This window comes from Cloeon dipterum, chromosome X (assembly GCF_949628265.1).
Source record: "Cloeon dipterum chromosome X, ieCloDipt1.1, whole genome shotgun sequence".
Taxonomy (NCBI): domain Eukaryota; kingdom Metazoa; phylum Arthropoda; class Insecta; order Ephemeroptera; family Baetidae; genus Cloeon; species Cloeon dipterum.
Genome location: NC_088790.1, coordinates 10,979,661 through 11,004,336, shown reverse-complemented (window position 1 = coordinate 11,004,336; position 24,676 = coordinate 10,979,661). Strand labels below are relative to the sequence as shown.

General features: G+C 37.1%; 2 protein-coding genes across 2 annotated transcripts; one reads left to right on the top strand and one right to left on the bottom strand.

The window, feature by feature from the left end:
* Positions 1–13,894: 13,894 nt before the first annotated feature.
* Positions 13,895–19,398, bottom strand: LOC135946312 (facilitated trehalose transporter Tret1-like). Its single transcript, XM_065494497.1, has 7 exons — positions 18,690–19,398; positions 17,634–17,927; positions 17,035–17,169; positions 16,359–16,580; positions 16,159–16,307; positions 15,899–16,069; positions 13,895–15,119 (listed from the first exon to the last, which is right to left on the bottom strand). The coding sequence occupies exons 1-7, from the start codon at positions 18,769–18,771 to the stop codon at positions 14,757–14,759; spliced, it is 1,416 nt and encodes a 471-aa protein (XP_065350569.1). The 5' UTR covers positions 18,772–19,398; the 3' UTR covers positions 13,895–14,756.
* A 1,872-nt stretch (positions 19,399–21,270) lies between these two features.
* Positions 21,271–24,551, top strand: LOC135946308 (acyl-coenzyme A thioesterase 9, mitochondrial-like). The gene is made up of 10 exons (XM_065494494.1): positions 21,271–21,511; positions 21,698–21,774; positions 21,834–21,916; positions 21,980–22,225; positions 22,281–22,396; positions 22,619–22,841; positions 23,083–23,285; positions 23,634–23,837; positions 23,901–24,021; positions 24,081–24,551. Exons 2-10 carry the CDS (start codon positions 21,716–21,718, stop codon positions 24,143–24,145), a joined length of 1,320 nt encoding a protein of 439 aa, XP_065350566.1. The 5' UTR covers positions 21,271–21,511; positions 21,698–21,715; the 3' UTR covers positions 24,146–24,551.
* The last annotated feature ends 125 nt before the right edge of the window (positions 24,552–24,676 follow it).

The following is a 24,676-nucleotide window of genomic DNA, read 5'->3' as shown; positions in this document are numbered from 1 at the left end:
TTAATTTGAAATTTGAATATTATAATTGTATCAGAAATTTCAAGAACAATTTACCATAATTTAATAAAGTTCATGGTTGAGGTTTTAAAATTTATTTCTGAAATTTTTTAATCCCTAAATATTACAAAGTTAACTGCAGTGCTCTGTCATTTTGATTAGATGAAATACAAGAATAGTTTGTAATCTGTTAGACATTATCTATAGACATTATCATTATTATGAAAGGACAGAAGTAAGTACTTGCAATCGATCGTGAAAAGAAAGTATACACCAAAAATGACGATATTTTATAACAAATAGTTGTCCCCCTTTGTTTCTTGTTTTTCAAGATTTAAATTTTTAATATAAAATTTTTACATGCAAATAATTAGTATTTTATTATTGTGCTCTGCTCCGTAACTGATAATACATTTATTTTAATCGTTTTCGCATCAAAAGGTGATTCGAAATACTTTATTGCTGTTAATTTGATGTGGCTTTGGATTTTAGGCAGCCAAAGCAATGCTGATTTAATCTGACGATGAGTCTAAAAGTGCTGCCTTTAGGGAGAAAAAGTATGATTAATATTTTTTTGATTGGTCTAAAAATTAACGCAGCATATTAAATCCATTTCAGCTTAACACTCCATGTTTTTAAACCCCATTTGTTCTTTTTTAAAACGAACTGTTTTGTCATTTCATCAAAAGGATGTCGTTTTTTCCACCAATCCTTTTACATACTCCTCTAACTGACCTTGTTGCGTTTCAAATATTTTTATCAGAAACAACGCATTTTAAAGCTACTTGTGCTAGCTGAATCAGATATTAAACGCCAACACAGTTTATAAACTTCCTTTTGATTGCATCTTTATCGTTTTGTTGGCTTTTGTAATTAGCTATCATCAAAGCGATTTAAAGGCGATTAGGTGGAATGATTGCAAGGCAAAGTCAGTACGTAAAAGCATTTATATTACGATGAATGGAAGAATCAGCACATGAAATGGGGCGAAGGTGAAAAGGAAGTTTTTCCAGGCAAATATATTAAGCATGGTGATGAAATGGCTGTTCGCATTATTCAAAAGGACGAGAAACATCTGCCTCGAAGTGGACTGCAAATGCGAAACGGCGAGGTTATAATGAATTTCGCTCTGTGGGGAATTCAGTGATTTCGTTATAGCCACTCAAATGGTTGCACCAGTTACATAAAATCCCGACGCCGATTTGTGTGGCCAACACTCGAGGTGATCGATTATAATGTGCTCTTGACTTGCTGTGTTGCACACACATGTTCTCGCGTCAAAGGATACAGCTTTGGCATCATCCGAAAACGAGTCCATAGAGTGTTGAAATTTTCAACTTCTGATTCCGTTCCAACAGCTTCCGTATGGTGTTGATTTTGCGAAAACAACTTTGAAAGCCTTCCTTCTTTGATGAAATCATGTAGGGCAGCACTCGTTTCGTTCTGCTGAAATTAAGGTCGCATAATAGAACAAAATTAGCAAGCAGGACACGGCCTGATGTTTAATTTCTTTATAGACGTGAAATTTACACGCTTAGACAGTTAAATTATATTAGCTTACCTAAGAAGACAGTTTGTCAGTGCTAAGTGTGATGTACTCATTTAGAGAATTACATGCAATTCATGAAAGCACTTCAGAATCAAATCAAGTGATATTATTAGGATCGTTTCTGCTTCTCACTCATTGTCAGGGGGCGGATTACGGCACGCATTTTTAGCTCGACCTTGAAACACTGTACAATGCGATCCTTATGCCCAGCGTTGCCAAGGTCCAGCTAAAAAACGGTGCCGTAACCCGCCCCAGGATCCTCAGGATGTAATGGTGGGGCTTTGAATATAAATCGTGTTCTTGGACATTTGATTTGAAATAAATAGTTCCCACCATTAGTAACAGTAGTAACCATTAGTATAGTAATTAAATTTGATCATAAAACTGTGTCAAACAAGTTTCCTTAATTTTTCTCATAAGTAGTAAAAATTAACTGAGCTAAAAAATTTTTCGCTGTACACGATGAAGATAAGTTCAAGGAATCGAAAGGACGAACAAATTAATATCGATGAAAAAATTGCATCAGTAGTGATAATACACACAATTGATTCATTATGTTTCAAAGCTAGTTACAATCAAAATTTCTCATTGATTATCTACTTGAGATATTGGCCTGGGTGATTAAATGAAAGTGGAAATTCCCCACAGAAAAAATATATGATTTGCAAGCTAGCCGATATTTCCGCAGGTTTTCTGAGTCAATAATAATTAAAGGAAATCACGTGTTCAATTTCGACCAAATTAAAACATTAGGTAAAAAGATGGGGATTTTTAGCAAAATTACAAAACTAATTGGTTCTTAAATCACGACAAGTATAAGGATATCCTCATCAACCGTCAGAAACTAACAGTCTCCAACCAAACTTGCCAATACTTTTTGTTGACAGTTCGTGTTTCCCGTGATGGAGCTGAGCTAACGGGGGTTTCCACAGCGGGAGTGAGCCACCCCAATCACTCACCCTTATCTAATTTAAGCCTTGACGTAGGCACGTGCAGCAAACATATATACATATACCATGTTGTGTTCATGCTCCCACAAAGCAAAAGCGAACGAGCGAACATTGCTCCGCGGGTTGCATAAGCGGTGCACTGACTGATTCGCTTACACCGCTTATTTTGCTGCGCGGCGCGTGTGCATGCCGCCAGAGCTCTTGGGATGCAATTACAAGCAAGTAGATTTGCACCTGCTGCGAGTGTCTAAATAGAGAGGCAAACACACACGCCGCCGCCGCTGAAGCACTGTATAAATAAGTATCAGGCAGTGTAAACAGCAGCAGCAGAAGGGAATCGGTGAGCAGAGGGTAAAAACCGAGCCATGAGGTAATGTGTGTTTGTTCTTGCGCCTCGAATGAATCAGAGGATGAGGAAACGGGACACGAGCAAAATCCATGTTCTTTTTCGTTAGTTATTTCCCACGTAACATTCTTGTTGTTTTATCAGCTATTTTTTTGTATTGGTTCGTTTACGGAATTAATGCTTTTTCTATGTTCCCACAATTTTTAAGGCAGAAATTGATTTGCTTTGTTTTCGTCACACGTCAAAATTGGGATTTTAAGTAAAGCATTCTGACGCACTCTATCATAAACAAAAAGCATTATGTTAGCGTGAAATGATGCAATCCCAAGGTTGTGCGTGAATGCAGTCACGTCAGCCGGGACATGCAGCGAACGCGTTTTTCCCAATTTCCTAATTTTCAACTGACGTCATTTTGACAGCAAATTATCATTAGCAGCATAATTTCGCCTCGATTCCATTTCCAGCTGCCAAATATTCCCCATTTTCCACCAACGTTTCGCTGGTTAGCAACAAAAACAATACTTGAGACGCAGATAAAAAGAAGGAGTGTTTTCTATTAAAATTAGCAACGAACGGTCAAATGGTATACCAGTGCGATTGGCGAATGTCATTGTGTGAAAACGATTAGCTAATGGAAATTTTGTAGTGTACACGCGATAAGGTACAGGTTTGACCCCCGCGGTAGCTGACGTAATGCAACGTGTAATCTTGCACACTCCTCAAAATTCCAACAAATCAACTGATCAGAAATAACTCTTGGTAAAAAACACGGACTTTGATCTGAATCGAGTCTTTGCAAGTAAGCATGATGCGTAGATGACTGGCGACTTATTCATTATGTATTTAAAAATCAGGAAAACAATAATGAGCTGGCTACTGATAACAGAATTGTTAAAAAATTATCTTTATCTTCAACTAAAAAACCAGACCTAATTAATTATAAATTTTGTCGTGCGTCATTTGAAGGAGAAATAAAAATGCTTCCTTGATGTCAATCTAAATGCAGGAAATTAAAATACATTTAATTTTAAACCGCGACACTATTAGTCATTCTAATCTGCTGTTTCAAAAATTTAACATTGAATTACACGCAATACACTAAGAGAGCAAAAGGACAGTTTTAGTTTCTCTTAAGCAAAATCGAAGAAATAACCGCTAAGAAAAAGGTTTTCATCTGAATATTTTCAGGGAATTTTCTCGGGAAAACACAGAGCTCATCTTATAGTAATGTGATTATAAGATAAGGAATACTTTGCCCTCTTCTCTCTGAGCCCGATCGATTTTAACCAATTATTTTGGCCGCTGTAAGAGTCAGCTGATATGCGTCATAAATGCGAAATCCACGCTTCGTTCGACTTGTCCTGACATCTTCTCTAACTAAAGTGTTTAGGGGTGAACAACCTTCCCCTTCAACGCCAATTTTCCAATCCCACGTTAAAAAAGTACCCTTAGTGAAATGAAAATTCTTAAATTTAACTGAAAACAGATTCGTTATCTGTGGATAAAAAACATGTTAAACAGGGTGGTTTTGCGTTATACCATTTTTTTTAAATGGGATCTAAACTTGTGGGGGCGGATACCATAAACCCCTTCAGAATGTACACAAAGATGTCAAGATGTAAATTTATTTTATATATTTTGTGGTTTTTGCTTTTTTTCTAAATTCGACAGTGTGAAAATATTTAAAAATAAGTTTGATGATAAAAATTCTCCAAAAAGCCTTCCTGGAAAACGTTAAGAAATTTAACAAAATTTGTTTATGATGCTTTGTCCCATTTCATTAATTGCTTATTTTAACAGCTCAAGGTTTTCAAGATTAATTTCCTCGCACCGGCTGATTCTTTTTACAATGCCTCTCCTCTTTTGATGGAGATAAACTCAAACACAAGTGAAACTAGCGGTAAAAGTGCTATGAAAATTTTGCTTTGTTTTAATTCTTTTGAAACGCTTTGATCGAGCTTTGTGAATAATTTCACGCGCATACGTCAACATGATCAATTAAATTGCAAAACACATGGAATCTGCATGTTTCCATTAATGAAGCTTGAATTCCTTATTCATTCCAGCTGGTTGACGCACTTCAACGCTATGTTAGCTAGCACCGAATTTTTCGCTGGTACACGAGCCCTTCAAATTTAAAATAGCTCTTCCACGTGGCAGGGCGAAGCATTAAAAATGCTGCTCCAAAATCAAGAGATATCTGGAATCTAACCCCGCGCCTACGTGACTGACCACAGGTAATCAGAAAAGTAGACGCATCTCATTAGACCGGCCGGTCGTCCAAGCAGAGCCGCATGTTTAAATTCAATAAGTGCTGGAAATTCGATTTTCAGCAGAACGTGAGCTGGGTCGTCAAAATTGCTTATTATTACTTTGTTTGCCGTGCGCGTTTTGGCCAGACGATCGATGCGACAAAGTGGAATGGAAATGCGTGCGTCGCACGCCGCACATGGTCAAGTGCAAGGCGGTTAATTTTCTTCTTTTGTCGGCGGCGACCATGAAAACGGCAAGCCGTGGAGAGGAATGCGAGTATTTTGAAAAGTTGAACTGCTCAAGGTCTGCGTGATTTGCGCCGATGTGTTTCAGCATTACGTAATGCGAACTGATGCATGCATGGATGGCGTATATTTTCTTTCTTAATGTAATAAAAACTGCTGGCTCTCGCCGTTTGAAACAGGAAAAGGCACGATGGGAGTTTTCAATTTACCTCCTTGGCAACGCAAAAGTTCAAGTGAGGCTTGTCTGAGTCATTATTTCAAGGAGAGGAATTGAACTCCTTAATTCTCTTATGGGAAAATATTGCCCATTAATTTTAATTTCAAATTTAACAAGTCCCCGGCTGAATTAAAGCGTAGTTTGATATTTAAGGATTATGTAGATTTGAATTAGAAAGATAGTTTAAAAAAAGAGTAGAGCAATTTATAAATGAGGTACCAAGAAATTTTTTACGAATTTTAATTTTAGAGTTTTTGCGATGTGAAAAGGAGAATATCACAATTAAAAAAAAGCTTTAAAATAAAAGGATTGCGTTTTTGGCTCCTGTGGATTTTTGTAGGAGGAGGTTTGGTTGCAGGGAGGGCAATTGTCATTGTTTCACAAGATTCTGTTCCTTATTTTGTTTTTAAATTTAGTTAAAAATGAGTGCCGTTGATCGTGTGCAACGGCTGGTGATTCAGGCCAGAATCCTTTACAGTTTGGACTTTGTTTTGCAGCCTGACGGTCCGAAACAGCTTTTGTCCAGTCAAGAGAACGTGCAATATGCAGATAATTGTTTTCTTTGCACAAACAACTGAAGTTAGCTATTGTTCAAAATAGGTTAAGAAAATAGTTTTTGTTTTTGTGAAATGTTTTTAAATATTTCAAAATCGATTTTTCAGGCCCATTGGTAAATATTTGTATCGTAAAAAAAGGCTAGCTTTAATTTAGATGAGAGTGTGATATCATAATTATTTAGAAGACTAAGAATTTAACATTTTTTTATCTTAAAGTTTGCACAAAAATCGTTGTCCGCGCAAGCTCCTTAAACGTTATCAGATTCTCTCTCTTGTAATTCTCGGAATCATGGCGCAAGAATAATGGACTTGAACCATCCATCACTTACACTTTATAGATTAACTCTGCGTATGATCTTTGACTCGGGTTTAATGAAGAGGAACAGTCAATGCACGGAACACTTTTTAAATTAGAGCAGTGACATATTATATTCAAGTCTCTTCCATTTGCTTTCGAACTGAAAAAGCGTTAATTAGCAACTCTCTTTGAGATTCAAAGGACGCAACTTGAGAGTAAACTCTGCGGCACGAGCAATAATTAAATCGAGCGTTTGCGATGTTTTCTGCTGTGTGCGGCCGCGGGATGAGCCAACGCTCGCGCGGAAACAAAGGCAAAAAACGCGCGGTCTCGGCGGCGGCCACTCGACACAGCAATTTTAATTTATTCTCGGTGAGTCAGAAGCACGAAAAGCGAGCACCAGGAATGTCCTCTGGATGATTCAACGAGCACAATAATAGGAAAAGTAATAAATGGCGAGAGAAGCTCGCGGCCGGCACACACTCACACTCCGGGAAACACATACACAATCACACGCACGACCAACCGAGTTATGAAACTGCTTTTAATTGTCTCGCCCGTCAAATAATCGACAATGCACCTGACATTGTTCATTGTCTGCAGTCAGTGCTGGAGGGTCGGTCGCTTTTTGCTGCATTCGGAAAGTATGACGCGGTATCATAAGTAGCTAAACAAGAAGTGTTGTCCTAAATGTGGAAGGATGGCATTTAAAATTTAACAAAAGCTTTTATGAAGTGGCAGAGTTACGAATGAATATTTAGTTAGTCAGAATGGGGAAAGAAAGCCTTTTTTATTGCATAATATATGATACAGAGGTTAGGAAATAAATTCTCACTCTCTGCAATTCAATTTTTATGATAATAACGATTAAACGCTAAAATTGTGTACAATGAATATTAGATCAAAATTTCTTGGCAAAAGGAGTGAATGAATAAAATGTTATTAAAGCTGTGAATTTAAACGACCGACTATTTTATTCTAAGTGCGTCACAAGATTGCCATAAGAGCATGAATCATGCAATTTGAAACCGTTTGAACTGCACTTAAAATGGTTAAATAAGCTAAAACTATCTAACAGCATCTAAATGAGCTAAAATCTGATTATATGATTATGTATAATTTGTGTCGTGTTAGAAATTGTTTCTATTGGCTTAATTTTCAGGTGGTTTTTGCAACTCAATTTTTATATTTCTCTTTTTCTAAATTGTTTTTTGTGCTCATGTAAAATTAGTTTTGTTGCAAATTTTCAAATCTATTTATTCTTCAGGTGGGGGTGGGGAAAGAATTAAAATGGAATTCTGCATTGTAAAATCCGTTTAAGAAATCATTCTGAATTGGGAAGTTAAGATCTTTTAGTCTTTATCAGAACATGCGGCATTAAAAACTCACTATTTGTCAATAGGAAGATTTGTTTCTTGATAGAAGCTAATGAAGGCACGAGAGGTTGTCATTGTCATTTATCATTATTGTCAGAAAAAAATTAATTGCAGCTTCCTCGGTGAGAAGTGAGCTGTTTATTTTTCCACATTTCTACAGTAATACATATCCTCAGCCCCCAGACGGGATAGGAAGCTCATGAAGGTCTGCAACCTATAGCCAAAACTAGCAGAGCACGACCTTTCTGAAGAAATATGGAAATCCCTATACACACCGAGGAAGCTGCATAAAATTCTTCTGACAGGAAGATTTGTATTGAAATAGTCAGATAAGGAAAAATGTGTCTTATCTTTTGTAAAATATGCACTTGCATTTTTTACCTCTGGTGAAATAAATTCTTCACGATTCTCTTGCATATAGGGGCAAAAAATCACATCCATTAAAATAATGGCAAAAAACCTAAAACCATTTGTTTTGCTTCATAAAATTTATAAAATGGCCGACTATTTTGCAAAAAAAAAACTGTTTGATAGAATAGAATGTGTATCAGACACCTACGGTGTGCAACACAATAAAATTTACCATAATTACAAAGTGGAAAAACCTTTAACATTAATCAAATGAAAAATGATTTCCAGTAGAGCAAAATTGCCTTCCAATTCACCAATAGCGGATGACCCGTAGTGTTTGATGCCGTCAATACAGAGGTTAATTTTGATTTTTAGACACTTCCGCACCGCTGCGATTTCAGACTCAATCTTGCTACATTGAATTCTACGTTTGATGTGCTGGAAACAATAATTGCTTCAGCCAACAGCCAACCACCGTAGACACTACTTTTTATGTTACTACAGCGATTGTCTGAATTAATTTTTAGTCTATTTTATTTAAAGAAACACCAATGCTGTGCAACAGACATAGACATGCATAAAATATTACAGGACTCTAGCACGCATGAAAGTAAATGGGATCTTCTCGCATTTCAAAAAGTGGTAGAGATTCACATATTCATCAAAGAACACACATTTACAATCTAGACCGGCCTTACAAATGAGTTATTGTGAATAATTTTTAGTTTAAGCACATACAACTATCCATCATTTTAAGTGCAGTCAGTATAAGAATCTTTTTCTGTATATTATTGTGGTCTTGAGTCTTGGTCTCTGGTAAACGTCTTGATTGCGTCACTTCGGTCCATTTTTTATCTCAATTTTTAACTTTATTCAAGCGATTCAAGCAAATAAAAGTTGCAATTTTTTATGCTTGGACTGTTGAAAGGTTAAGGAATTAATACAAATACTTCTTGAGGGGTTATCCAAGCTTTCAATATGAAAATTTCCTCACATAGCAGCACACGAGTCGAGGTCTTGAGCAAGCGTACATATTATACAAAAATATCCACTTCCGACCGGCGACACACAGGTTGCTGGATTGTCGTTTGTGCACGCGGGATAATATTGGGTTGAGCAATCGAGTTCAGTCGCACACGACGGCATAAACGGCGCATCAAGTACTGCAGCTTTATAGTGAGTTGTTGTTTGCACGAGGCGCATCTCATTAGTTGAAACGACGATGGTATGGTTACGGCAGCTACGAGTGTTCTTGAGCACAATTGCATGCACACACGTCCGATCAGCCGCGGCTGTTAATACATCTATTTTTACTAGTAGCGATAATAAGCGTTTCAGTGCAAGTGCAAAGCTCTAGAGCAGGCAGATAAAAGTGGTTTGGCGTGTGTTGGCGATTAAGGCAATATTATGCATCATCATCATCTGCTTATTCCGGCCTTCCACGGCCGCTTGTCTTCCTGCACTGCACTCGCATTCTTTCTAATTACGCTAATTAGTTCTAGCTGTCAACAAAGGGGCAATGTGCGATATCAGCGGAATTGGTCCTTGAAGTAACAAAAATATTGAAAAGGAGTTTGTAATTTTTTGACATTATTTCTTTACTCGTGTCGCATATTTTAAGTCTTATATAAGCTTAGCAAGAAGTCTTTATTCATACGCAATATCCTTCAATGTTTTAGAATTTATGAAGTAAAATATGGTAACCAAGCCTAGGCAGGAAGCCAATTTTTGCTTATCCATTTTAATATGGAAAATAAAAATACATGACGGGGACATGCTTTAGTTAGTCATTGAATTCTTGTACTTTACCACTATGCATAAATTGAGATTACCGGATCTAAAAATTTTATTTTGACTGTGATAGCAATTCATACAATTTCAAAGGAGAAAAATGCTTACAGTTAGAAAATTTAACATGCGAATTTTTCCAAATCGAATTTTGCAGCCAGTTTTATTATATTCGTTTTGGAATCTGGAGTCATTATTATCTAAGCAGTCCTTAGATTTTTACTTAGATCAGAAAACATGCAAATATCTCCCACAGAAATGATTCGAAAAAAATTGATTCTAATTTTTCTTTGCTCACTATCATGCTTTGGTTTATCCTCAGCTACAAAGTACATTGGTTTACATGGTCAAAAACAAAATTTCAGATGAGAAAAGAATACAAAGTAAATGAAAACCGACCAATCAGACCGCAGTCATCGCAATGCACTCGTTGAAAATCGCTAAAAATTAAATTGATGGCTATACCAATATTACTTTTAAAATTTACAAACAGGGAATCTATAGCGTGTCGTATTCATGACTAGAAAAAAAATAAATAAAAAAACCATACCTTCATTAGCGAACATTTTTGGACTAAAACCGAATAGCTGAATTTTTCAAACCTATCCCCGCTGACTTTATTTTTTAAATTCATTTGAACACGTGTTATTTAAATAATATGAACTCTTTCCTTTGATCGATAAGCGCATTAAAAATCAGTTGCAGAACGATATTTCTAGTAAATTTATTGAAACAAACAAGAGACGCGAGTGCAAATATATGACGCTGCTGCCAAGAATTTCGCAATCCGATTTGCCTACAACTCTGGAATTCACGTGTCCAGCACAGAGGAAGAAACGGACGTGGTATTGATGCAACACGCATAATGCCGCCAGCCGGCCGCTGGCAGTGGGGCCGCATAACGTGCGCAATTGAGGCTGACAGGTGCGCTGCGCACCGCACTCACTCGATCACGTTCAACTCCAGCGGCGTCAAAGAGTATAGCGATGGCAGAAGCCACGTGTCGGCGGCACGCGGCTCCGCCCGACGACCAATTGCTTGTTACACGTGCACGTGACCGCGAAAATAAATAAATTGCCAAAATCCGGCCAGAATAATTATTTTGAAGGGCTGAGACGCAAACGGGCGGCGTTGCTCAAGTCGGACGCGTAGTGTATGATCAACGTCAAAAAACGCCATAAATCGGGCCACCCGGCGGAATTGCACAGCGTTGCATCACTGCTGGGGAGCGACTTCCAGCTGGCGACGAGCCAGGCAATGATTTCATTGGAAATTATAGCGGAGGAAGGTTTTTATTGACTGTTTTTATTCAGAGATGTAAATATTGCTGGAATTTCATCATACAGTCAAAATAAAAATCATTAATTGTGCATGCAAATCTGGTCATTTTATACAGAACTTACTCAGACTTGCTTTAAACTGACCAAAACCAGACTGATATCCAAAGACAAAACAGTTTGCCCCCTTTAAAACTGTAATAATTTTACTTATAAAAAATCAAATGCACACAATCGTTTGAAAGGGATCTCATTTCTGGAAATTTATGTGGCAACTAGCCCCTTATCTTCCAAAATTATCTCCCAACCCCCTTCTGTGGGGTGGTTTTCCAATAGAAGTAGTGACCTCGCTACAAGACAGACTAAAAAACAACTTTGTTGAACTCTTCTTGATAAGTTCTTTTGATTGTACATGCAGACTGTCCCCTAGGTTTCAAGTCTGAAATCGTGTTTTTTTATCTATACAATTTATTAAAAATTTGAGTGGTCGTCCTGCTTATCTCCAAATGCATACAAATTTATGGTATTTGTATCGGTATTTATAAAATTGAGCCTAGAGGATGTCAACTCCTTTTACTCAGATCAACCAATTATTTATTGTAGGAGAAACACGGAAAAAATATTTCATTACCTAGGCAAAAACTGTTGAGGTGTCTGAATCATTGCAAGTAAAATCAGGAAACCTTAAAAAATAATTTACACTTGAGAAATTGTTTATGCTATTAGTTTAATTAATTTTGCTTGAAGCCCAACTTTGAAATATTTTATATTTGCTGTTTGCAGCAAACATCACTAAATTTTTGCATATGCATAAAGTGAAAACTCTTGATATTTTCCTTTGTGGCTGCAAACTAAAAAATATATTTGAAATCATGAGTTTGAGTTTTAGCCTTGTGTAGGAGTAGCTATTGTAAACAAATTCGATTTATTAATATGGTTAAAACCTTCGTCTAAAAACTACACACCCATCCAAATTTCACAGCTCTATTTGTCTGCTTGAATTTTTTCGAAACACAAAATTTAATGTAAAAAAGGTTTGAGCTCACTCGCACTAGAATTTTGTTTGAAGTATTATTTCATTACAGCGAAGCAATGTGGTTAAATGTGATGTATCACTTGAGAAATTTTGCAACCGGTCAATAAACGCGGTTGTGAAGTCAGAGTATTATTGGCGATATTACGCTTCATGTTGTACTTGAAATGCGTGTTCAAAGTCAGGCCCTTTAAACCGACGTTTCTCGAAGATCATTCCGCGCGCATCATACAAGAACATATAGTGTGTTGTGCGTGGTCGTTGCGCGCGATCACTCGACTCACGGGCAGGTGTAGCCAGCCACGTCTCTCTTCGTGCTTTTTATCTTTTCGCGCGCGGCCGAGATTTATATCTGGGTGCCGTGTTGGAAAAGAGATTTGCGCGCGTGTAATTTCGTCTTAAACGACGTTTACGATTGCATTTTGTTTGCCACATTATAAACGCCACGGAGGGTTATTTGTGGCTGTCGTGCTCGCTTGCGAAATTGCCGTTTTCTTTCCTGGTCTGCATCTGCATATTTGAACTGGGGCAAAATAATAAAAATGGATTTGTCGATTGGGCAAATGGGAAACACTAGTGTCTTCAAATCAGGTCATTTGGTATTGATGGGATATAAAAATGATCGATTTAGTCTTCCCCTTTTTGTGTCACTTAAAAGACACAAAATGAGCATAAATGTCGCAATTTTATACCCTGTTGTATTAAAAAACCAAATTTTGAAATCATCAAATTTTTAAACCATATTTTGGGCCCGAGACCATCTAAATCACCTGGAAAACCAAAAAAATACAATAAAGCACCTTAAATGCGTGCAAAAATGATATTTTTTCTCCAAGAATTAGTTTTTTTTATGTCAAATGATGTTAATTGAAAATTGCTTTTTGGTCCTTGAATAGAGTTTTTGCAGATATATAATCATTTTAGCCGTTCCTTGTTACCTATACGATAATATATCACGAAAATGTGACTTCGAACTACTTCACTTTGATTAATCAACATTTTTGCTGGTAAAAATATAAAAAAATTGTTGTTCTCAACACTGGATTAGCACATATTTTGTCTGATTGTTTTTAACTGCCGTGAATTAGCAGTCATTAATTTAGCTGGCAAGCAGATCACGTGCCTAAAATCCGCAAAGCAAATTGAGCAGAGAGGCAACGCGCAACCGATTTTTGGCTCTAGTGAGCGCTGCACAGTATACATAATCCGGTTGTTAGCTGATGTTACGCAAGCCGGTGCGCGCACGGTGAAGTAATTAAAGTGACGCAGATTAGAGCAGGGATTGACGCAGATAAAGATTGTCGCACTGCCTAATCTGTTGGCACGGAATGCAGATCTGCACTTTCGGAACCGACGGCTAGAACACATTACTCGACTTGCCAAGTTGTTGTCACGCTCGACCTTGACGCCCTAAAGTGTGTGCTACAAAGAATTCGACGGCATTAACACGCTGCTTTTAAGAGGAAATCCTTCCGAGGCTAAGAAAAGTTGTTAGTTAATAAAAGCTATGCCCCTCGCAGAATGTTATTATTTGTTGAACTGGGAGAGCAGCGCACAATCTACCAAGACCCGACCGAGAGTCACATGTATCGGCCAGGCTGCGTGTATACAGGAACACGTGTCTCATGTGAGACGAGTAGCAAAATGAAAAAAAGAATAAAATCGATACAATTGCTGATCAGGCATAATTTTATTGCTATTCACTATGTTGGCACTGACAGTTTCCATTTTATAGCTATCCCTCTTCAATTCATAAGTTTGTTTCATTTGTTCGGGTTGCTACGCGTGAAATTTCGGGAATATTCTACGTCAATAATTTCACATTCGTTTTCTAGGTGCGTCAATATCTGTTGTTATAATATGTTTTGTACTCTTTGTTACGTCCGGGCACGTTCGGGTTGGAGCATAGGCAACGTGCGTGACACAACAGATGCGCGGGTTGCGTAGTCTGAAACTTGCAGGCGTTTCTTCTAGATTCACCAGCACTAAATTTGTTCGTTACAATTTAACTATCATCTGTTGAATTTCAATTCCTTCGCTATTAACCTCTGTATGCATGCAAAACAGAAAAAAACTGTAATATGGAAAAGTTTATCAAGCACAATCCCATTTGACAAAATTAATTTACAAATATTGTCACATAAGCCAGCAGCAGATATAGAATATTAAATTAAATTTTTTTAACTAAATGAAAACAGCAGTTAAATTTAAAAAAAAATTGATCAGCATCTAAAACTAGTTGAGCAGGACATTTATGCAGGAATACGGAAATATCCTGGTGAGCCAGGAAATATATTATATTTATTTTAATATTAAATATTATATAATTATTATCCACGCATTGGTTATTTTAAAGTCTCTTAATTTCATATTACCAAGTTTTAAATTGTATATAAAAATTATTTTATTATTTTCAGGTTTATTTTTTTAAATCATAAAAAAGATATAAGTCCCAAAAATGAGTTTGAATATCAATAAAGGAGGAACCAGCCCTCAAGGCTATTGATATTTAACTAACTTCAGGCTATTCTTTCCACGGACAGAATCTCTTGCATCTGAGCGGCAGTCTTGCCTTTGGTCTCCGGGGTGAACCAGGAGCAAATGAGAGCGAGGATGCAGCCGACGCTGAAGGCCCACATGACCCAATGGATGCCCAGAGTGGCAACCATAGACGGGAAGATTTTCGCCACAATGCAGCAGAGGCCCCAAACCCACATGCTGCTGATGGTGGTGCAAAGGGTCTTCACTTCGGGCGTGAATATTTCGCCAATGATGACCCAGGGAACTGGGCCGATGCCCAGTGAGAAAAACGAAATGTAGATGATCAGCGCTGCCAACGGCACCAGGCCAAACGAGCTCAGGTCCACTTGGTTGGTCTGCAACTGCAGGGCGAGAAAATATGATTACACAATGAAATTCGGATAAATATCTAATTTCCTTTTTATTTTTGATAAATTTGGAATTTTTGGAGTTCTCAAAAAGATTATGTGCAGTATTTTTCACATTGATGTAAGATGTAAGCTAAACAGATTTGGATTTTGTGTGTAAATTTGACAAAACATCAATCAGCTATCTCGTCAGAGCTTTGTAAATCACTCATATTGTCAAAATGAAGATTTTTGAAGAAATTATTTTACATCTAGACAGACAACACATGTCCAAAGAGATAGGCCCTTCTTTAAAATATGTACTTAGAATCTTTACTATTGTGTTTGTAAATTAACTGAAGTTGCAATTGCGTGAATCTTGACATTTTCATTTTTGAGAAATTTCTATGAACGCGGAAGAGTGACCAAAGGTACATAATAGATTAAGAAACATCACTTTTTCAATTGGAAGAAATTAAGAACCATACTATAACAGCGCTTCATTAATTAATTAAGGTGCTTTTAAATTTTAAAAACGCATTAGGTATCTTTGAAATTAATCAGAAAAGTAAATAGTTGTAGACTGATAAAACCAATGCATTTTTAATTCAAAATAATCTGTTTTAAATATATTAATTATTCAAACGATATTTTTACTTTTCTATTGAGAGGGCATCCTCTTTTGAATCAGATTAATTTTATTGCTATCCCCTTGAAATTGCAGCCAACCGCAAATAAATATCTTAAGCAAATCAGACGACTGTGTGGCCAATTTAATTTAATATTTCTCTCACGTGAAAGTAAAGGGCTAGTGTTGCCATGGATAAAGCTGTGATAGCGCTCGAGGCAATGAGCAGCGGTCTTCTGCCAAGTCGATCAACTGCGATCGTGACTCCAAAGGTGCTGACTAGCTGGATGATGCCGATGATGGCAGTTGACAAATTAGGATCCAGAGTAGAACCAGCCTAAATGACACAACAGTGAAATGATTACTTACATTATACGTACAACAATAACTATGTTTTTGTGCAAGAAAGGCTTATTCTAAACCCACCAGGCTGAAAATAGATGAAGCGTAGGAGAGAACAGCAATTATACCGGCACACTGTTGGAAAAAGAGCAAGACCATGGGAATAAATATTGCTTTGCGGAGTGATGGAGTGCCAAACACTCTCACAATTTTCCTGAGCGTGGAAGATTCGACTGAAACCAAATATTGACTTGATCGTCCTTCACTTTTAATGATTTTTATACCTTTTTCAGTATCAGCCTGTGAGATTTCCATGTATTTCATTTCCTCTTGCAGATCGACTTTTGCTCCACGAAGCCACCTCAACGAACGCACAGCTGCTTCCTTTTGACCGTGTTTCAATAGAAACTCTGGCGATTCAGGTATGAGCCAGCAGAGTGCGATGAATATGCTTATGCTGATCAGACCTCCCACGGATAACATAACAAAACTTTTGACCCAAACGCCTGAAAATTTAAAGTTATCATCAATTAAAATTGAGATGTCTCAGCTCTGCGTGAATTTTCTCAAAATCATTTTTTTTTAATTTTAAAGAATTTTATGAGAAGAAGTATGTAACTATCAGGGAATTTAAAAAAAAATCAAATACTACGCTCTCCTACAGTACAGCGGCTGTTTCTTTCCCTCAAAAAAATCAGACAAGCATAGGCGTGGTGTAGTATTTGCCTCTCAAATTTTCAATAATAGTAGTTCATACTGAGTAAATCCACATAGGGCTGATGAACAATTGCGTAAATTTTTATTATAACCTTGAGTGTGTATTTCTTTCATTTTCTGTTTTTAAGAGTTATTAAGCTTATTGAAGTAATGCGTAAATCAATCATTTTTATTATTTCCAGTTTTATCCAGATGCGTGATCTTTTTTGGCAACGCATCTTATCAGTCTAACATAGCACTGACCTGCTAGATACGCGACGAAGAGGCCAGAGTTGAACATTATGATGACAAGCGAGTTGAGAGTGCCTCGTACGGACAGTTCTGAGATCTCAGACACGTATAAAGGGCACACCACTGTCAAAGTTCCGGCAGATAAGCCTGCAGAGTGTGATGATTTCAAGTCATATGAGTAGCTCTTAAATTTTTCAACAGTCTTCATTGAATTCTGATATTCAAATGAAAAAAAAATCAAAAATTAATTTTAAATCGTCAAAATTTGAATTTTTACAAACTTTTAAGCCTTATGCAGATGCACAATCGAAAAATTCCAGCCGTGAGAAGCAAGAATAGACGAGTATTTGAAGATCGAAAAATCGGAATTCAGTTGAAACTGGAAAATTTGGTTGCATGTGTGCTTTGATTTCATGGCGAGACGAAATTTTGCAGCCCATTGTCAGATAACAATAAGATCCGATTTTAGATTTTTTGGTAAATATAATTTTTTAGTGCAAATGAAACCGAGGAGATATATTATAAAATCTCTAGAGAAAAACTTCTATTTTTCTGAAAATATCCAGCATAATTCCTATATTTTCTATTCTATATAAAACACATTCGCTCACCAACCAACAGCCTAGCGACGTAGTGGGCTGCCAGTGACGAGGGGAAGACGGCGTTGAGGCCAAAGCAGATGACAAAGGGGATGGCCGTGAGGATGCAGGTGCCCTTGCGGCCGATCCTGCTGTCCGCCAGCATGGCCGCCAGGGGGTTGGACAGGGTGGCCGACAGCAGCATCAGCGAGCCGAGGTTGCCCTCCTGCTCGGTGGTCAGGTCGGGAAAGTGCTGCTCCCGCAACAGCGGAATGCCTGGTGACAGGAACCCCAACGCATAGCCGGAGGAGAAGTGGGCGCCGGTAGCTGCAAGAAAAAAACACTTCCGTTAGCGCGTTAGCAACAGCGAAATCATCTTGTACGACTGATTTCAACATGAGGCAAGTAAAACACGTGGTATAAATTAATCACTCATATGAATTACAAAACTATACAGTAAATTGAATATACACTCGAAGAAATTGCGCATTTGTAAAACACGTGCTGAAATGAATCAGAAAATTAGCCTTCTATTTTTAAGTTTTCACGACATTCTCTTCAATATATTTTTCTGTTCCAATTCTCCCTGTTTAATAAATGTGGTTGGAATTTTCGACGTTAAGATAACTAATTTTAGAAAGTTTTAGATTACTTTTTCCTCAGCGATATCCATGTTAATATTTTCACACGTCCTTTTAAATAGTTTTTACTTGCAAAAGCACATTTAAAGTCAAACTTAAAAAGGTTTCGCTGGTAAAATCTTTTATTGGGAGTATTTTGTTCAACAATTTTCATCTAAACGCCACAAATTCAGCCACTACAGTCTTCGTAGCTGCAGGGAGAAAAAAACAGTTTAGAAAAGATAGAACTTCCCTTCAATAGGGGTAAGGATGAAGGTTTTAATTTAAATTAAAGTGATTCAATTTTATTAAAACTATATTTCTCTCATTTAACGTCTCTTTACTCGTGAAAACTTAATTAAAAATACTTCATAGACCAAAATATTCACAAAAGAAATTATCAAACGAAAATAAATAAAAATCACAAGGTAGAATGGTTTCCTATAGAGTAATGCGAGTTGGGACAGACCTACGAGGGTGGCCAGCACCTGCCAAACCTTGGAGCCCGTGGCTGGCGCCTTGAGAGCCCTTTCGACGTCCTTCCTGGGCATGTTGGCGCCGCGCAAATGAAGCACACGCACGAAAAGTGCTCTTCTTTCAAGCCAAAAGAATTCCGACAGTGGCAACGGCACCACGCGTTGTCAGGAATTAATTTATTGGCCAACGCTCGACAAATATTTGCATTTTGGAGTACACCACTCGCTTGGCCAATGATTTAACGACTGGAAAAATACTTGATAGGAGCATCAGCATCAGCAGCCAGCCGCCACGCGGATCTTTTTTAAAGCGGGAGGAAGCGTGAATTACTGGAGTAAACACATATATATGCAGACGCCCATTTGTGCGCCTTATTATAAACATTTCCATGCAAAAAATTAGAAATTGGGTTCAAGGGAAAGGTCAGTTTTTGTTGATGTGATGAGCCACCAGATTTTCAATGGATGCGCAATGTTGCTACCATTTTGTAGGTTTATTATTTTTTCATGAAACATATTCCACAGAAACAACCAACAACCCTTGAGCCCACAAATGATGTCATGCAAAGATAAGAATTGTGGCATTTTTCGAAAGAAGTGCTAACATCACGCTCTGAATTGTCAACAGGAGCAGACGCATGAAGACTTGATCTCTCGTTACATTTTGCTATTACGGTTTTAATTTCTTACGTAATCATCTCTTGAAGTTTATAAATTTACACATATTTAAAATATTAAATTTGGAGATAATGTTTCTTTGAAATATATTCTTTAGTTAAATCTGTAGTTATTTCATTAGTTGCCCTACAATAAGTCTTAAACAGTGAGTTTTTAAGTTTTTTTATCTTTCATATTCTCATAACCTTTAAAATTTAATGTTATTTGTTGTTTGACCGTTTTAAGAGAGTCAAAATTGAAAAGGAAAAGCTATCGTAAAAACTTTTAATGATAGATTAAACGTAAGGTATATCGTCAATAGAAAGATTATTTGTGAAAAGGGCAACTGCTGTAGATATTCTGTCAGGATATTTTATTTAACGACTCATTGTGACAATTCTGACCTAACAAATTTTAAAATCACTTGAACCGCTCGTGAGACAGACCTAAATTGTGCAAGTAGAGATAAACATAATAATGCTCTCACTCAGCATGAAAGAAACATAAATGCAGTGTAGGATTTTGTGATTTGAGAGGATTGGCACTTTAATGGAACACAATAAACCCCACACTTTTTAAGAAAACTCGTGCATAGTTTTCATTCCTGGCCCCGCCACATCTCTAAAATTGTGCTATTATAGAATAAATAATTAGATTTTTTGCCTTATTTTGAGGAAATAAACTTTATTGAGTGAAGTAAATTTCGTGAATTCTGGTGAATTTTGCGGGGGTTAAAACATTAAAATGGAAAATATGCGAATAAAATTTGTATTTTTAATTTTTTTAGGATTTTGTGTAATGACAATCTAACTGTTATGATGGTGTAGGCAAAACGCCAGTGAATTTTATCTGAGAGCACGTACAAATAACCTGATTATAAGCAAAAAGCGTAGACATTCTGCAAATTACAACAGAAAGTAATGGAGAAAGTACAATTTTCGACGTATTCCAAAATCGCACTTAAATATTTCGGATAAATGGAATAAAAATTATTTTGAATTGAATTGAATCAATCAAACAAAATAGGAAGCTACATGGTTCCTAATCTGACACGTATATTTATTATTGAAAGATTTAGAAAACACGAAACCAAAATCGCTGAATATAAATGCTCTAGATTTTAACAAAAATTGTAACATCAAACTCATGACACTCGTACCTAAATTTAGTGCGAATGAGACGAAGATCACACTGCAGCCCTCGATAATGAACTAAAGATATATAATTTTGTGACCTTTATTTTATTTTCTTTAAATTGCAAAAAAATAGGTAAGAGATTCATTACCTCCAGTCCCTTTTTGCATCTAATTTTGATTTGTTCCAGCTCTTATTACATAACACTTAATTTATATAAGTTCATCACCCTTTGCCAAATAAATATGACGAAATGACAAATTAAACTCCTCCTTTACCTCAGTCACTGTCATGATGAAAACACGATTATGTATGTATGTACTTAAAACAGTTGTAGCTTAAGTCACTTGCAATTTCTTCAGCGGTTGAAAATTGAAAATGTAACAAAATAACAGAAAATTCAGCACAAAGCCCACAAAGCTAAAAACCATTAATTTTGATTTTGTTCCTTGCTCCTTGTAGGACTACATACTTGGTCTTGGTCAGTCTTGGTGGGACCAGGGTGGGACCCACTAGTGTTTGTTTACATCAATCACATGTTGGAGGTTGGAGCTGCAGAACTTTGAGGGAGTGGGGATGAGCCAAAATCAAGGCTATGAAGCTAGCAGCCTGCTGCTGCCTTCTGCCATACTATACTGCACCGCACGACTGCACCTTAAATTTTCGAAATTATCAAGGGGTGTCTTTTTTGCAGATAAATAATTTTGAATTTTTGACGCAAACCTAGTGTACAATCCGGTTAATTCTGATAGATACATATTTTCAAATTTAAGTTAGATAGATACAGCATTCCGTAAATAATGGAAAATTTGCGAATCTTGGAGTAGGCGTGGCTCAAACGACGAGGAGCTAAGGGCAGGAGCTAACTTGCGTTCTGTGAACGTAACATAAACACAATAAGATTAAGATTCGCAATTCTGAGGCGATGCCACTTTAAACAAAGGGGTTTTGGCGAAATTCCACCGGGGCTCACAGTTAAATTGGCATTCTGTTGATCCCGCAAATCTTCCCTGTTTGATTCAAGGTGAGAATTGCTTTTACTTTTGCATCAGTCTTTTGTCATCATAAAAGGTCAACCAATTTTTTTTGTGCCCATTTTGCGATCGGCATCCATTGACAACCAGAAAAATAAAAAATTTCAAACCACACGTTCTTACATAAGATGGCAGAAATAAGAATCTGTATTTTAACAGTTAACAATTATATTTAGGTACATATACATAACACCATGTCGACAACTGCAGGAATTTCGGCCTTGAAGTTCTTACATGGCATCGGCAGACAAAGGTATTAACGAAGAAATTTTTTCCAACATGATTTCTTATATTTAATTATTTTTCCCACAGATCCTTTGGGCCTAGAATCCTGACTCAATGTATGGGCAAATTCTTGCACACCAAGCAGGGCGAGCACCAGACCATGCAGCATGGTGAGTTTTTATCAATTTCTCAACTACTTATATAATCTTCACTTCTTCTTCCTCTTCTTCCAGTCAAAGAAAGGCTGGTGGAACATATGGGCGTGAGCCAGGGCTACAAGCCTCTGCAGATGCAGCGGTCCCACCTGCTAGACATGCTGCCGTGCAGCCAGTCCGAGCTGCCCATCAGAGCCCCAAGTGACTCGTTTGACTCAGCAATCATCCCTCTCAGCAGCTCACCGAGTCTACAAGAGAAGTATATCACCTTCCTCGGACACGTTCGCACTGGCCGACTCATGGAAGACATGGATCTCTTCGCAGGTGACACTCAAATCTAAATTTGGGAGTTTTAAATTTCTGAATTTCTTTTTCGCAGTGTGGGTTGCACACAGGCACATCCTGAATCCCCGTCAAAAGGAAGGAATGCCAACTCCTTATGTGTTGGTCACGGTTCTAGTTGACCAGATCAACTTTGAAGACATCATACCTAAAGTAATTGCATATTGAATGGTTAATTTCAGCCAATTTACTGTAATATCAACTTATTTTAATGAATTTTTCAAACCGCTCTTGTTGAAACTGCACCTATAGCTGTTTTATCTTAGAATTAAACTGCTCTAAAAGTTGAATTAAAATGTTATTAAAGGAGATAACGCGTCTGTTATGCTCTTTGTCCTGTATTAATTCGCAATTTCTGAATATTTGTCGTTTCAGCCGGATTGCGACATTCGGTTGTCAGGCCATGTCTCCTGGGTCGGGCGCTCCTCAATTGAGATAACAGTTTGGCTGGAACAAGAGCATATTGGCACTTGGCAGCGTTTGACCCGTGCAACTTTTCTGATGGCTGCTCGAGACCCGACAGGCCACGGCCCAGCCATTGTCAATGCGCTTGAGCCCGTAACGCCAGAAGAAAAGGCGCGGTACAATTATGGAGAAAGTTAGTGGACTGACTACCGCTACTTATTTGTCAAATTTTAGCTGCTTGAACACTTTCTGGGGGGAGTGAAGAACGTGATTACCGCATGGGCACTCGCTTCCCTTGTTTTAAAAGACAAAATTTTTATTTTTTATAATTATGGAACATGATTTATTCCAATTAATTGATATTGTCATGGCAGCAATTTTTAAGCGTAAGAATTTTTTTAATTTTGTCCCCTAATTTTTAATCGCGATTTCAGTGAATAAGAAGAGAAGGACTGCCGTACAGAGAGCTTCACTTTTGAAAACAGGGCCATCAGCTGAGGAACAGGCCATTATCCATGAGCTTTTTTTGCAGACTGTTGACCCCAAGGACACAACGTTCCATCGAAGAATCGTCCCAATGCATGCGATGTGGATGGAAGAAGCCACTTTGACCAACATCGTCTTCTGTCACCCTGAGGTAAAAATCTCTCGGAACATTATTTGCAACTAAAAATGCTTTATAAAAAGTCAATATTTTCCTCTGAATAGTATTCAACGTTTTAATCCTAATTGTGTATTTTTTGAAATAGCCTAGGTTGCATTGTCTTGCCCCAGGTTATATTCACATCTGGTTATGTTATGACCAAATTTAGTGTTAATACTTACCCAATTATTTTCCTGATTAATTTTTGTTCAATTATATTTTAGTAATTTAAACTTCACGCTAACAGCCTTTCTAAAAAACTTGTCAACGTTTCCTAAATCAATGCCACAAGTAAATAAACGAATACACAATAACTCTGGATTTTTACATTTTTCTTTTCAGGACAGAAATCTGCACAACAAAGTTTTCGGCGGCTTCTTGATGCGTCAAGCGCTTGAGCTGTCATGGGCTGCTGGCTACCTGTACAGCAAGTTCAGGCCTAAGCTTTGCCACATCAGCGACATCGGCTTTCACAAACCTGTGGATGTCGGATCCCTGCTGCGGTTGAAAGCCTTTGTCAACTACACGGAATCAAATTATTTGCAGGTATTTACGTTAATTATTATTATGTTATTCACAAAAGAGCTGAATTTAATGTAATTTTGGCAGATTGTGTGTCACGCAGAGGTGTTTGACCCTCGCACTGGTCAGCACAACACTACCAACCAGTTTCATTACACGTACGAGACGCCGGATCAAGTTCCAAAACTCTATCCAAAAACTTATGATGGTAAATTTTAAATTTCATTAAAAACTAATTTTTGTTTATTTGATTTTTTGTCTTTCCAGAGGCCATGATGTATCTTGATGGAAGACGGCATTTCCAGCATGTGATGGGCCTTTCTGGCAAATAATTATTGTTAGAAGAAGAGCTTTAAATGTCATACTTGCGATGTTCATAATCAAAGTGGTGGTATTTTTCTGTTGGTATGCACTGCTTGCGCTCTGAAAATTGCAACAATACTGTTTTTGTATTGAAAGTATGGAAATGGAAAGAATGAACTGTCATATATTGTTATTTGACTCACGCACTTAAACAGAATTAGCCCTTGATGTGTTAAATATGTATTCTATTCAATGTGACTAACCAAGACTAATTGTACTCTTCGTCTCATTTGAGCTGAGCTCTCTTCAATGTTATTTATTTTTTGATATGTAATAAGAGCTGTGAAAATAACTTATTAATTATAAAATCTTGTTGATAATAACAGGTAAATATAAATTTATTAAACTGAAACAATAAAATTTATGTTCAAAGCATTCATGAGTTTTAATCTTTCAAAATTTAAATCATTAACAGCAAATTCTGTGATGAAGTTCGTGAATAAGTATTTTTAATTGGTTTAACATTATTTAGGAAACGTAATCTTGTTTTATTATGCTGA